A 14,229-nucleotide genomic window follows, 5' to 3' on the forward strand; every position below is an offset into this window, starting at 1 on the left:
CACACCTGAGATCTACCTGTCACGTCAACGAGTCACAAACTGGTGAGTTTCTTTGACTCAATCCTTTACTCAATCTGAAATTGTATTTCAGGGTCAACCAAGTCAATGGTAGCATATAAAGACCTTTATTGTTCTCTTAAATGTCCTGAGATTATGCAAATACACTGTGTTTCAGTGGCTTTTGAAAGGGTTGATGGCTCCTTCTCCTCACTGTGAGAACAACACTGGATTTCAGGTGTAAAAAACAACGATCTAGACTAGAGCCACATACCAGTTCATTATCTTAGAAACCAAACAGGTTATATGACAGGGGAAACTGGAATGACAAAAAACCACCAGCGCCACTGTGTCACCTTGCAAGACAGGTTTAACACTTGAAGAAAGTAGTCTATAAATAACACGTCTTAACATCTGTCTAGGCAGAGGTAGTGCTTTGTGTATAATTAATCACTAATGCTTATTTTAGTACACATATCATAAAAATAGATTTTGATGAAAAAAGTAGAAATACAGCATCTGTAAAAATTACATGTTAGCTTTGCAAAACTCTTTGGTTGCCAAAAATGGATTTATTTCTCAGAAGCAGGAAGAGAAGATGAACAGGGATCCTCCGGTTCTCCTGGCTCTATGGATTACTTGCTTCCTTGTAGCAAATGTGCGCTGATGATCTGGGAGTCACTTTCCTTTAGGAAATTAAGGAGGAAATGCCATTTAGTTGCAGTTTAATCTTGAAGCATAATTTTTACAATGCATTAAATGATTGTGCAAATGTGATGTAATATGTAATCATTCAGCTAGGGGTGAGCGATATGACCAAAATCAAATTTTATTAGGGATGCACGCTATATCGGCCACCATATCGGTATCAGTCGATAAAATCTAATTTTTAATGTCGTCGTTATTGGCCCGATTAGAAAAATTTGGCTGATATATTAAAGCTGATAAATAATGGATTACTTCCTTCAGATGAGACACTTCAGATGCATATAAAATTATAATAAGAACATCATTATAATTGTGTGGTTGAGACATGGATTTAATGGTGAGACTTTTGTTTTTGTAATCAGAAAAATGCATATAAAAATTTGGATTTAGATTTATCGGCCAATATATCGGTTATCAGCTTTCAGATATAAAGAATTATCGGTTATTGGTATCAGCCAAAATGTTCATATTGGTGCATCCCTAAATTTTATTCCACGATAGCAATATATTTATTTTGGATACCACTGAAATTTCATAATTCTCATGACCATTTTCAACCTGAAAAACTTCAAGCACTGTATAAAGTAATCAAATGTATTAAAAAAACACTCATTTATTCTTATTAAAGTTACAAAAGTGATTCAGTAAAGAGCAGTGAGAGATTTTCTCTGTTTTGTTGATAACGAGGGTGTTGTGACTTTAAGACCGACTGTACGGATCCAATATACTCATGCGTTTTCTTTCTCAACTGTTTATGTTCACTTAAGACATAAACATTTGCAATGTTGCAATTTTGCAAAGACATGGTCGCTTTGACACACAAGTATGTGTATTTAACCGTTCAAATCCAATTAGTTGGCAAAAAAGCACTCAGTTTGATCAGAAACTCTTTCAGAGAGCGTGCGAATACAGTGATATTAGTTGTCATCCGCTGCTTACTGCACTTCAGTGGTTTAAAATCATTTGTTTTTATACCGCAATAGTTAAAAAAGCATGCAAACTTTCGTGACCATGCAGCAGAGCAACATGAGTGCGAGTGTAACCGCGATTGAGACGATAGTCCAAAATCTCCACCGGTTGACAAATGTTTACCGGTTAATCGTGTCTCTGGTATATCACACACCCCTACTTACAGCCTACATCCTCTTAAAGGGACATACCCTGCATGGTTGGCTTTCCTCTGGGCTCTGGGTGGAGGATTGGGAGTGGGTGCCATAGCCATGGTTACTCTGGAGGTGAGAACCAGCATTGCGGTTTGTGGGGCTTTGAGATTTCACTGGGCTGTCAGATTTCCTGGCAGAGCTTTCCAAACTTGCCACCATTTCCTGAGATTCAGCCAGCAGCCGCTGTAAACGGCTTGTGGACGAGCTGTAACAATCCTGCGTGAGATGCAAACATGCATGCGATAAATACAGAGATTGATCGCATGGATACCTTTCATTTAAATATGCCTAAAACACACATGTGAAATTAATAAACAAATGTGTTACTATTGCATTAATACAATTCTACTGTAAAAATTAGAATTTAATAATAATTATTAATCAAAATTCTATTGTTATTTTTTATTATTTACATTATAAAATTATTTACATTATAAAATTAAATCAAATAAATATATTATTATTGCAATAAACTATTGCACTGTACAAAATTTGTATTTATTAATAATAATATACTAAATACTATTATTTTATTATTATTTAAATTATAAAATATAAATTAATAAATATACTAATATTGCAGTACTGTAAAAAAATAAGTATTTAATAATAATAATAATAATAATAATAATAATAATAATAATTATCATCATGATCATCATCATTATTATTATTATTTTACAGAACAAATAGATGCAATTTAAATGTATTTGAAAATGCAGCAATTTTCTATCCTGATTTACACATAAATACATAAATCCATAGCCTGGGTGCCAGCCCGAACCCCACCCACAAAATTTTTTGGTCGGGAAGTTCGGTCTGGAATCGCTCCGTTGAGGAGCTATTATGCCCGAACAAAAATTGTTCGGACCAATCAAATTGCCAGGGCGGGCTTTAATCGATGATGGACAGATGATCTGCGGTTACGTAATCACCCACGTTACAAAAGAGCGCTTGATTTGAATTAGTTTACAACAAAGACGACTGCAGCTGGAGAATTGAGATTTCACGAGTTCACATTTACAAATAAGTCAGATAGAATAAATGCGTATATAAGATTTCACGAGTTCACACAAATAAGTCAGATAGAATAAATGCGTATATGACGTGCTGTCCGAGGAGAGGGCTGTGGGCTCGGTAGCCATACTCCCCCCATACTCGTATTCCTGGTTGTGAGAGAACAAGACAAGAGTGAGGATTCGGGGTGGTGGAGGGATGCTGAAAAACTGTCAAGGAGTGTTAGGTAAGTTGACAGAGTGAATATGCTTCCTCGGTAACGTTAGACATGGTATTGTTTGATGACAAGTTGATATTGGATTGATTATTTGTACGTGCTCCTCCCGAACTTTGTTTATGAAACATCATGTGTAGATTCCGCCATCGCGTCTGTTATAGAAGATATCCACAGCGCATTCATTTTAAAAGAGGAACAGAGAGCCGCGACATTTTGTTGGTTGAAAATATGAATGAAGAACATGCGTCATTTACTCCGTTGCTCTGATTGGTTGTAGGTCTATCCAATTGAGTGCAGAGTTTTTTTTTTTCCTGGTTCGGTTGAGACACGCCCCTTAATCAAATCTCTATGGAGCGGTATCAGACTCACATTCTGACTAGAATATGAGTATGACGAAGTCAGGCTAATAAATCCATATAAATATAGAAAAATCCCTAAAGTACGAGTACAATACATGTAAAGTGTTTGTTGTGATGTGGTGGACTACCTCATTGCCATGGAGTTCAATGCTTATTGTAGGATCGGGTAAACTAACAGAGCTCCGCCTACTATGGTGAGAGGGGGAGGGACAATCCAGGTGAAGGCTCAGATCTGCTGTGCTAGTTAACCAAGAGAAAGGCACAATTATTATCAGGCCAACAACATTAGGTGTGTTCCACTTGAAGCGGCGGCATATGGAGCCGCCTGCTCTCTAATCGCTCTCGCGGTACTTAGATGTCATTGACTGATAGGTCTGCACAGCGCCGCTTCAAGTCGAACACACCTATTAGCATTGATTTCAAAACATGCCCAGATTAAATCTGCAAAGAAATCTGCAAACTTTAGTGCAGTGAATTTTAATATGATTAAACGTGGTAAAAACAGAGCTGAAAGTTCACCATTGATGGCTGGAAACATTATCAAATTATCCAAAATTCTTATTTTAGCAATAGAGTGCAACAGTGCCTTTTCACTTTTTTTCAGTGGCCTTGGTTCTGGAAGTATTTCTCCCATAGAGATAAAAAAAAAAAAGTCCAACCAGCTACGAGGGCCATCACAACCTAGATTTGAAGCAAAGGCTTATTTGAAAATCGGACAAAAAAACAAAGGGATAAGACTTACTTTGAACTTAATGGCTTTACAATCAAATCAAAGCATTGCGAATTATATGACTGAAATAATCACAATGGTTAAATATAAAACTATTAATTTAAAGATGTTAATTAATGTATATAGAACCATTTTTTTGTTAATTGCAAAATTTGCACATAAATATCTACAACTTTATTACGTCATTCTCAGTGCTTCATGTGAGAGGAAGGGTGCTAAAGCACTCTTTTGGCTTGATTTATTCGTTTCGATTCTCTGATTGGTGGAGATTTCTTTGCAGAATCATGGGTAATGTTTGTTTCTCACCAGGAATACCACTGTGAAATGTGATTATTTTATAAACAAGTCAAAATAAGTCATAATAATGCATTTTATAAACAAGTCAAAATAATGCATCGATTAACATCTTCGTAGCTCAAAGTTGTTGTTTTTTGTATCTTTAAAAATCATTTCCTCTATGGAGAAAAATAATGAGATTTTTACTTCGGGAAACCAACTGTTGCACTATATTCTGTTTTGTGCTGCTGGAGGCATATAAAATACATGTTTCTCCTTTAATAAATGACCAAAAAAGAAAAATTATATTGGCATTTAGTTTGTGCTTTTAACATTCCTGCATAGCCAAGGTCATGGGTTTGATTCCTAGGGAATGCATGACCTGATGAAATGCAAAACTCATATGCAATTGAATTCTCTTTGAATAAAAGCATCTGCCAATTGTATGAATCTTTTACCCAAAACTCAAGCAACTTTGCATTCGGATTCTGTGGAAATCTGCAGAGCTTTCAATGCAGGCCTACATATGACTACAATCTAACCCACAAGACAAAGCTAGTTAATCCTACCAAGAGAATCTTGGATTGATATCCACATCGACAACACAGACAGGAGTTCCTGTCTCTGCATCATAGTCAATGACAGCCATTACATCCACGTCAGCTCTAGCATCAGAATACACTGCCTGACTCTGTGGAGCTTCTGATGGGCTGTTAGCGCTTTCACCGCAGAGAGCTGGAGAAGCGGACTGGATTAACAACTCAACACAGGTCTTCGCTCTTTCCTTCATTTCCATCTTGGCTGACTCTTGTTCACTGACATCACACCGGCGAGTTGTACAGGTGTTCTTAATGCTGTTGGTGCCTGAGCAACTTTCCTCTATGGCTGACGTGATCGTGGCGCTCAAAGCTGCGGCAAAGTCAGTCTGCGTTTCCATTTCGACACAAGGATGCTGCGTTAAAACCGATGGGGCGTTTTTGCTTGTGCTGTGGCACAGTGTGGACATTAGCCCTGTTTCTAGTTCTGTCCCTTGATGATCGCTGTATTCTAGCACATGACTGTCTCCTAAACCAGAATCAGCCCTACGAACACAATAACACTCATAACTCAAGACGTCTGCACCAGGGTTATTATCCTTCACTAAAATGAAACTAAAGCTATTAAAGACATTTTTTGTAAACTGAACTAAAGCTGAAATAAAACATATAAATATTAGATGAATAACTTAAAACGAAAATTAGCCATGGCAACCAACTGAATTAAGTTGACGTTGAAGCACTAATGTATAATATTAATAACAAATATAATAGTATATACAAATACTAAAATAACACCGGTCTGGACAGAAGTAAAGCAAGTGGCTGAAATAAGCAATTTAAGTTTATAATACACTGCACATTGTAGATGCCCACCTCTCACGTGACCTTTGACCCTCATAATGTCGGAGTGTCTCTCTGGCGCTCTCCAAGTTCAGCTTCAGCAGCTGGAGGTCGTTCTGTTGGTTTTCACACACCTGTCACAAATACATGCATCAGTCATTCATTATGTCTAAACTTGGTGTGAAGCAAATCATAACCAATCAGAACTATCTGATTCTGTAGATCCAGTAATGTGGAGATGGATTATAGACCAATGAGATTTCATGGAGGGCGGGGCTACCTAACTGGACCATGTGATTTAAAAAAAAAAAAAACTGACCAAATGTGGTCTTGGCTGATTAGGACACAAATATATTTTAAACATCAGATATGTTGATTGGTTTGGTCACGCCATACTTAAAATAAATAATTTATATACTTAAAATAACTCATAGAAAATAATAAAGCAATAAGCCCTGTGAAGCCGTGGTTTACTAGCCTGGTTAAAACCAGACCATTCTCAGTAGTAACTGAGTTATGGTCTGGCAAAGCTTCATTAATAACTCATTTCCAAAGGGGCGTCACCAACGGACGTCGCTCAAATGCCTCTGGGCACAGTTGGATAGACCTAAAACCAATCAGAGCGATCGGCATCGTGTAAAGCCATATGCTGCGTCCCAATTCGCCTAAGTTACACTAGGCCATAAAAGTATGTACTCTTTTTATGAAGAAAAGGTATTTACTTTTGAATGTGTAGCAAAAAAGTAGGCAAGCTTTGGGACATACTACTTCGTCATCTTTATCGGATGGATCTGTCGCGTGCATCCTGTCACTTAAACTGCCCTGTCAATCATCGTGTCACAGTTAAAATCCTCTATTAAATCTAATTTAATTTCCTACCGTTTCGGAGAGAAATGTAGTAGCACGTTCATCTGCCAGTGGGTCTTTCATGGAGACTGTCCTCATGTGTTTGCAATTTGAATATAATAATGCATTTAAAAGTTGAACGGACTTCGCTCAAATGCCTCTGAGTGCAATTGGATAGACCTAAAACCAATCAGAGCGATCGTCATTGTGTAAAGCCCGCCTCAACGTTTCTGATTGGTGCCTCGATTTCTAGGCCATGGAAATGGGCTTGATTGAGCTCTTTGCCAGACTACTTCTCGAGCAAATCTGAATTTGCCGGAAGTTGTCTGGGTTTTCCCAGGCTAGTGGTTTACAGTGAATTTAGAACAGCTAACGGACGTTGTTAGGCACGACCAGGGTTCGAATTATGATTTCATCTTTGTGGGGGTCTCTCAAAAAAAGAAAAAAAGTAACCTATGAGCAGGCGCGGTGTAGCTTACTAATGTAAATAAATAAAAATGTTTTAATAATAAAAGCGTTGCTAACACAGTTCAATTTAAATAGTACATTTGTTTTAATTTGTCATGTAATGGGATCTAATGTTGTTAGCGGTGAGAATTTTCATTAGATCCGACAATGTATTTACGTGGTCCAGTGGCAGAACTTTTGCCAAGCGTGTCAGAGGTTCTGGGTTCTTGTCCGCACTCGTATAGGGTTTTTTTTTTCTCATCAAAACCGATTATGTTTATCAGTGGTTGTATATCAGGCAAGGACACGTTTGTGTGCATTTTGTTTTGTAATTTCACCGGAACGAATAGAGAGTCTCCACAATGGATTGAAGCGCGGGTCCGAGTGAAGACTGTGCGCGAGCCACAAACAAACACAGTATCCGCGCCACTGATCGCAGCGGCAACGAGCACTATGATCACTTGATTAAAAAAAAACACATTTCAGCGCTAGATCGCCTCTTATTTAACAAACGAACTAAATGAATGATCTGCTAGTTAACTGATGTTTTATTTATTTGTATTGGTATATTAGTGCCGCGAGATGTTTCAAAAGTGGTGGGGACAATATTAACCTTAGCAAAAAATGGTGGGGACATGTCCCACCCGCAAATTATGCGGGTTATGCTACTGCTAGATCGGACGTTGTCGTCACTTCTGTGAGTTGAGAAAAGTCAGTAAAAGTCCTGGCAGAAAGCGAAGCATAAGGATGTAGTGTGATGACGATCCGAGATGTGTTTGGCATCTTGTCCTATCTTTTAAGTCACGCTACAGTAGTCTGAAGGAAAAAGTGCTTTATTTGTAATTTAAAATAATGGTGCTGATGATTTTTAGAGACCCCCACAGGTGTATGATTTTACTGCTTTCATGGGAGCTCATCCTCTCTCTATGGGAGCTCAGCTCCCACTGGCTCCCACGTAATTCGAACCATGGGCACGACACAGAGCTTTAATAAAACAGCTAGTCCATAAAATATCTATTTTATTATTTATGTAAGGAGGTCACAGGTGTATCTTTGTAGACTAGTTAATGGCAGAGCCAAAGACCGAAACTATCCTAAAAAACACAGAAAAACATTACAGTTGGTTTAAAACTGATGAAAGATTACTGGTGCGGTGCCGTTTAAGAAAGATCACGACCAAGTTAAATGTCATGGAAAAGGAATGCAGGAAGTCTTAGATGCATGCCGACAAACTGGAAAAACTGCTCCAGAAGAACAAATGGGAAGGACAGATATTTCTAAAAATGAATGCCGACTGACATTGGACGATGAAAAAAGAGGGAGTTTTGAAAGAAAAAAAACATCACCTGCCGCAGACAGACCAGCTCAGATTCAGCTCGGGCTTGTTTTGATCGGGATAGTTCAAGTAATTCATCCCTCCAGCTTTTATCTTCATCTGGACAACAGACACAAATACCATTTATAACATTAATCATAAAGACTATACGATATGTTTTCTGCACCAGTTAGTGTTAGTTTAGGCATTATTGCTGTTTGTTATCATTGTTTTATTATGGCTGTTCCGGAACATTTTTTTTAAAGATTTACATCAATAAATTTCCTTTTTAGGCATTAATAACATCGTGTAACGAAGTGTTTGTGAACTTTAATTTAAAACATTTACTGACAATTTAATATCTTTTTTTAACATATTTTTCAAAACATTCACATTTCCGCAACAGTCTGAAAAGCATCCAGAACATGCCTACGATGCTGTCTAGGTAGGCAGGTCACTAGGGTTTAAAACAGAGCCTATCTTACACTAAAACGTACAGTAATGACATACTCATCCTCTGAAATTCAACAGCAGTGATCTCTTTCTTCAGAAGCTGGTTTTCCTGCTTTAAGCGGATGAGTTCTTCTCTCTGGCTGTTGTTCTCAATGTTTTTTTCCTGAAGCTCAGCTGCAAAAAAAAAACAAAAAAAAAATTAAACATACCGACAGCGTATTTTTATTCTTTATTTTTCTTACAGTAGATTTACAGTAAGCAAGAGACAGATAAAGACATGGCAGGATTCCCGGCGAACACCAATCATGACTCTGGGATTGTTAAATAACCCTATCTACCTTTTAGTTGTGTGTTTTCATGTCTGTCCTCTCTGAATCGGTGTTTGTGTTCCTCCATTTCCCGCAGCGTTTTGCTCTCACGTGTTCGCAGCTCTTCAATTGATTTCTCTAGGTCACAAAGACGACCAGACAGCTCTAAAATGTGATTTGTGGCCTCAATCACATCTTTATCCTGATAAAAAAGCATGCACTTACATGAATGTGTCTGATTCATAGGACATAAGATAAAGGATGTGTGAGTGTTTTGAGTCGCTGCTACCTTCAGTTTGAGCATGGAGCTGAGCTCTTCCTCGCGCACCTGCAGCTGCCCCACCTGTGATGAGAGTCTCATGACTGTGGAGTTCAGACTCTGGTTCCTCTCCTATGAGTGTCATTTAATTGATGCAAGATAGAAGACAAGAAATGATGGGATCAGGTTATGGGACATGCTAGACCAAAGGCTCTGAGTAAAAAAAGAAAAATGTACTTCACCTCCAAGTCCTGCTCATGTCTGCTGGTGTTCATCTGTCTCTGGCTCAGCTCATGAAGTTGCTGTTGGGTGGTGTTGAGATCTCTGTGCGAGTCTTTCTCTCTCGCTTCCGCCACCTTCGTCCGCCTACTGAGAGTTCTGATCACCTCATTACGCTTCTCCAGCTCATCTAGGCAACCATGAGCAGAGAAGTTACACCATACCGTTTTTTTTTTTTTAAAAGACTACTTTTATTCAACAAGGATGGACAAAATTAATCAAAAATGACAGTAATAACATTTATGTTACAAAAAAATGCACAACAATATGAAGCAGCACAACTGTTTTCAACATTAAAAATAATCAGCATATTAGAATGATTTCTGAAGGATCATGTGACACTGAAGACTGGAGTAATGATGCGGAAACTCAGCTTTGATCACAGGAATAAATTACATTTTACAATATATTCAAATACAAATCAGCTCTGGTAAATTGTAATAATTTCACAATATTACTTTTTTCACTGTATTTTTGATCAAAATGCAGCCTTGGTGAGCAGAAGAGACGCTTAGATTCAAGGAAAACTGAATTTCTTGCTACTTTGAATCAAAAGAGTTGAACATACTTATTTATTTATTGAAACTGGTCTGGATGCTCAAATAGAGCAACGTTTTGAGACTGTAGCACTACACTTGAACACCAGGTTTCACATACGAGGCTTAAAGGAGAACTCCGGTCAATTTTAACATTGAGCTCATTTTTTTGTAAATTTGGAGTGCTGTCAATACAGAGAACAACGACAAAAATCGGTGTTGCCTACACCGTGTTATCCTCTTTTTAATATTTGCACCCTGTTGACTTCAATGGGGCAATATTTAAACCTGCTTTTAGCCTCTTAACATCCTTGATGTGTCATTACAAGTGCCCAGCCATGTGAGTGATTCCTTCAGAGTGAACACGGGTGAATCTGACTGCAGTAGATGTGAAAGATATGAATAAAAGTGATGTTAATTCAGCCAGCGCACATACCTGAGTTTATTTCCTGTTTTCGGGTGAAGTCCACAGTAGTCGATTGTCGAGTTCACGCGCGTGATCATAGGTAACAAAACCTATGCGCGTGAACTCGACAATCGATTACTATGGACTTCACCCAAAAACAGGAAATAAACTCAGGTATGTGCGCTGGCTGAATTAACATCACTTTTATTCATATCTTTCACATCTACTGCAGTCAGATTCACCCGTGTTCACTCTGAAGGAATCACTCACATGGCTGGGCACTTGTAATGACACATCAAGGATGTTAAGAGGCTAAAAGCAGCTTTAAAACTTGCCCCATTGAAGTCAACAGGGTGCAAATTTTAAAAAGAGGATAACACGGTGTAGGCAACACCGATTTTTGTCGTTGTTCTCTGTACTGACAGCACTCCAAATGTACAAAAAAATTAGCTCAATGTTAAAATTGACCGGAGTTCTCCTTTAAGCCTAGTCCCAGACTAAAATGCATGTTTGAGCTGTTTTAGCTGAAAGCAACTTGCACTGATATATATTAAAATATGTCAGTGCCATTGTTTTGTCTAAAGATTCACACCAGTAATGTTATTTTCAAATCCACGTTTATAAAAGCTACTTAAATGTCCTAATTGAACTAAGGTCTAATCCTGACTTAATGTAAGCCCTGTCTGTGAAACCAGGCCTAAGTGTTTAATACAGAGGTCTTAAAGGTACAGTATCAAAAACAACCTGTTTGATTCTACGGGACAGAAAAAAAAAAAGTGTAAATGGTCATGAAACTAAATGAGTGTGTTTGGTGCAAAATTATAATTGAACTTCACACTGGATTCACTCTCACCCTCCATTCGGGAACATCTCTGTTCCAGGATCAGCACTCTCTGACGGTCCTGCTCCCAGGACAACAGCTGCTTGTGATGGGCACATGCCATAGAGTTGAGCTCCTGGTCACGGTCCTTTAATTCTGCTATGAGAAGCTGCATCTCCAGCCGCTGCCTCTGTATGGTGGAGACCTCCAACCCATTATCTGGTGTCTGCTAACATAACAAAAACAGGACAATACTTGAGCCACAAACCCATCCAAAAGTTAATATGCCAATCAGTTTTAAAATGAAATAGCCTTCTGGAAAACTGGGAATTATCAAGCAATAAGCAGCAAATGTGGGAAATCACTTTAAGCCGTTTCAAACAAAATGTATGTACCTGGAAGTTCTGCGTTAATGAAAAAGAGGACGATGGTTTTGAGAGATCTTGCAAACTCAGTCCTGCTGGTCTCGTTCTGTTTTCATCTTGGAGCTTGGTGGAGGAAACATCTGGGGTCTCATAAGCAGCAAAAAGATTCTGAAGAATTGAGTATCATAAAATGAGCATCAAATCTCTTTCATTTGAATTTAATATGTAAATGCTGAACACAAAATCACCATTACGATAAATACAAAGGAACATTTACACATTGCAATATACAAACAATGCAAAAAAAGCATTCATTCTGTTTAAATGCAAGATAAACATGCAATAAACATTACTTTTTTTGTCATATCATTCACATATTAATGTTCTATTCTGCATTACCATTATTCTACATCCCTTAATCCTACACAATACTTAAAGGGATAGTTCGGCCAAAAATGATATTTAACCCATGATTTACTCACCCTCAAGCCGTTCGAGATGCATATGTCAATCATTTTTCAGACGAACACATTTTCAGTTATTTTAGAAAATGTCTTAGATCTTTCAGTGGTTATAATGTGAAGCTATGGGGTCCACCTCCTTCAAGTCCCAAAATGTGCATGCATCCTTCACAAAAGTAATCCATCCGGCTCCAGGGGGATAAACGAAGGCCTTCTGAGGGTAATCCGTGCGGTTTTGTCGTAAAAATATACATATTTAAAACTTTATAAATGAAAATATCTTGCTTCCGGCAACGGTCGATGCTCGTTCACGGGAGATGGATGCCGGTGTATGACGTAGGACGTTTATAAAGTTTTAAATATGTATATTTTTACCCTCAGAAGGCCTTCGTTTATCCCCCTGGAGCCGGATGGATTACTTTTGTGAAGATTGCATGCACATTTTGGGACTTGAAGGAGGTGGACCCCATAACTTGACATTATAACCACTGAAAGATCTAAGACATTTTCTAAAATAACTGAAAATGTGTTCGTCTGAAAAAAGATTGACATATGCATCTCGAACGGCTTGAGGGTGAGTAAATCATGGGTTAAATATCATTTTTGGCCGAACTATCCCTTTAAATGATACAACTACCTAACTAACTATTAATAAGAAGTAAATTAGGAGCTTATTGAGGCAAAAGTCGTAGTTAATAGTGAATATGTGTTCCTCATACTAAAGTGTTACCTAAAAGTTTTTTTTTAGAGGATTAGATTATCAGTCAGAATTTAGGCCACTACTTATTTTTTATGATCTTTAATTACCACATATTAGAATAATCATAAATTCATCAAAACAATTTAAGAACACACATGGAAGGAAGTCACATAGTGTCTAAAAATATCCCCAAAAAATTAATACAGTAAAATTATTTTAGCTTATTCAAAGTCGACACCCATTGTGTCTTTTACAGTTCTGTATACCTTCTCAACAAACATCATGGGATGCTTTTTAAATAGAATTGAAGGAGTTCATATGAGATCATGTTCAGGTGGTCCTTCGCTTTTCCCACATCTCATCCACTAATGAGTGATATTATAACATAAAACAATTTTAAAAAAAACAACCAACCTTTTTTACAGGAGTACTGTGCCATGGCTCCAAGGGATATCCTGTGAAATCATCAAGTTACTTAATGTAATATTATTATTATATTACATAATAATCACCATGTTGAATTTCATTATTGTTCTAGACGTTTATCACCTTTTGATATTGAAAAACTTCCAGGAGTTTTAGAGTTTCTGCTGTCTTTAAACCCCTCCATCTGACATTGGACAAATAATAACACTGACAAATATCTGGACTAACAGACAAGTCCTCAAATTACATCTGACTTCCCTTCGAATGAACAAAACATCAGCGTCAACATCAACCAGATGCACAACTGATGCATCATTGTCTGATTATCACAGAACTCAGTCTAATAGTTTTTAAATATCCATTATTTAAGTGTAAACAAGGCACTCGGGATTAAAAAATAAACAAATAAATGAAATTTAAACACCCTAATTCCTATTTACAAACTAAGAATAATTTATAAAAATTAACAAAATGTGCAGTTATAAAAATTAATAATTCAGAATCATTGTGAAATGTAAATGACAAGAAGCGGGAATTATTGTCGGAATTCTCAAACGGCATGTTGTGAATGTGATCTGCGCTGAACGAGGCGTCCACCGCGATGCCTGCTTTAAAAGATTCGTTCAAAAATAGCTTTATGCGTTTTAATTTGATGAAATTGCATAAAATGGCTTATCTAAACATATATTTCTTAAAATAAAATTATTAATTCACTATTAACCTAAAATACTCCACCACGACGTATGTACGTAATACGGCATA

At 37.4% G+C, this 14,229-nt stretch overlaps 1 protein-coding gene across 4 annotated transcripts; it reads right to left on the reverse strand.

The window, feature by feature from the left end:
- Positions 1-54: 54 nt before the first annotated feature.
- Positions 55-14,074, reverse strand: ccdc62 (coiled-coil domain containing 62). 4 transcript variants are annotated; one of them, XM_079861269.1, is made up of 14 exons: positions 13,591-14,070; positions 13,456-13,496; positions 11,911-12,048; positions 11,549-11,744; positions 9,717-9,883; positions 9,505-9,606; positions 9,246-9,417; positions 8,965-9,081; positions 8,486-8,574; positions 5,880-5,980; positions 5,037-5,549; positions 3,590-3,701; positions 1,866-2,084; positions 55-683 (listed from the first exon to the last, which is right to left on the reverse strand). In XM_079861269.1, the coding sequence occupies exons 1-14, from the start codon at positions 13,649-13,651 to the stop codon at positions 633-635; spliced, it is 2,079 nt and encodes a 692-aa protein (XP_079717395.1). In that variant the 5' UTR covers positions 13,652-14,070; the 3' UTR covers positions 55-632. The 4 variants fall into 4 exon arrangements, with proteins under 4 accessions (XP_079717395.1, XP_079717396.1, XP_079717398.1 ...); XM_079861270.1 differs by having other exon boundaries at positions 9,505-9,601; positions 9,712-9,883; positions 13,591-14,053; XM_079861272.1 differs by lacking the exon at positions 5,037-5,549 and having other exon boundaries at positions 11,549-11,741; positions 13,591-14,074.
- Positions 14,075-14,229: the final 155 nt, after the last annotated feature.

This window comes from Squalius cephalus, assembly GCF_949319135.1.
Source record: "Squalius cephalus genome assembly, chromosome: 24".
In the NCBI taxonomy this organism is placed as follows: Eukaryota; Metazoa; Chordata; class Actinopteri; order Cypriniformes; family Leuciscidae; genus Squalius; species Squalius cephalus.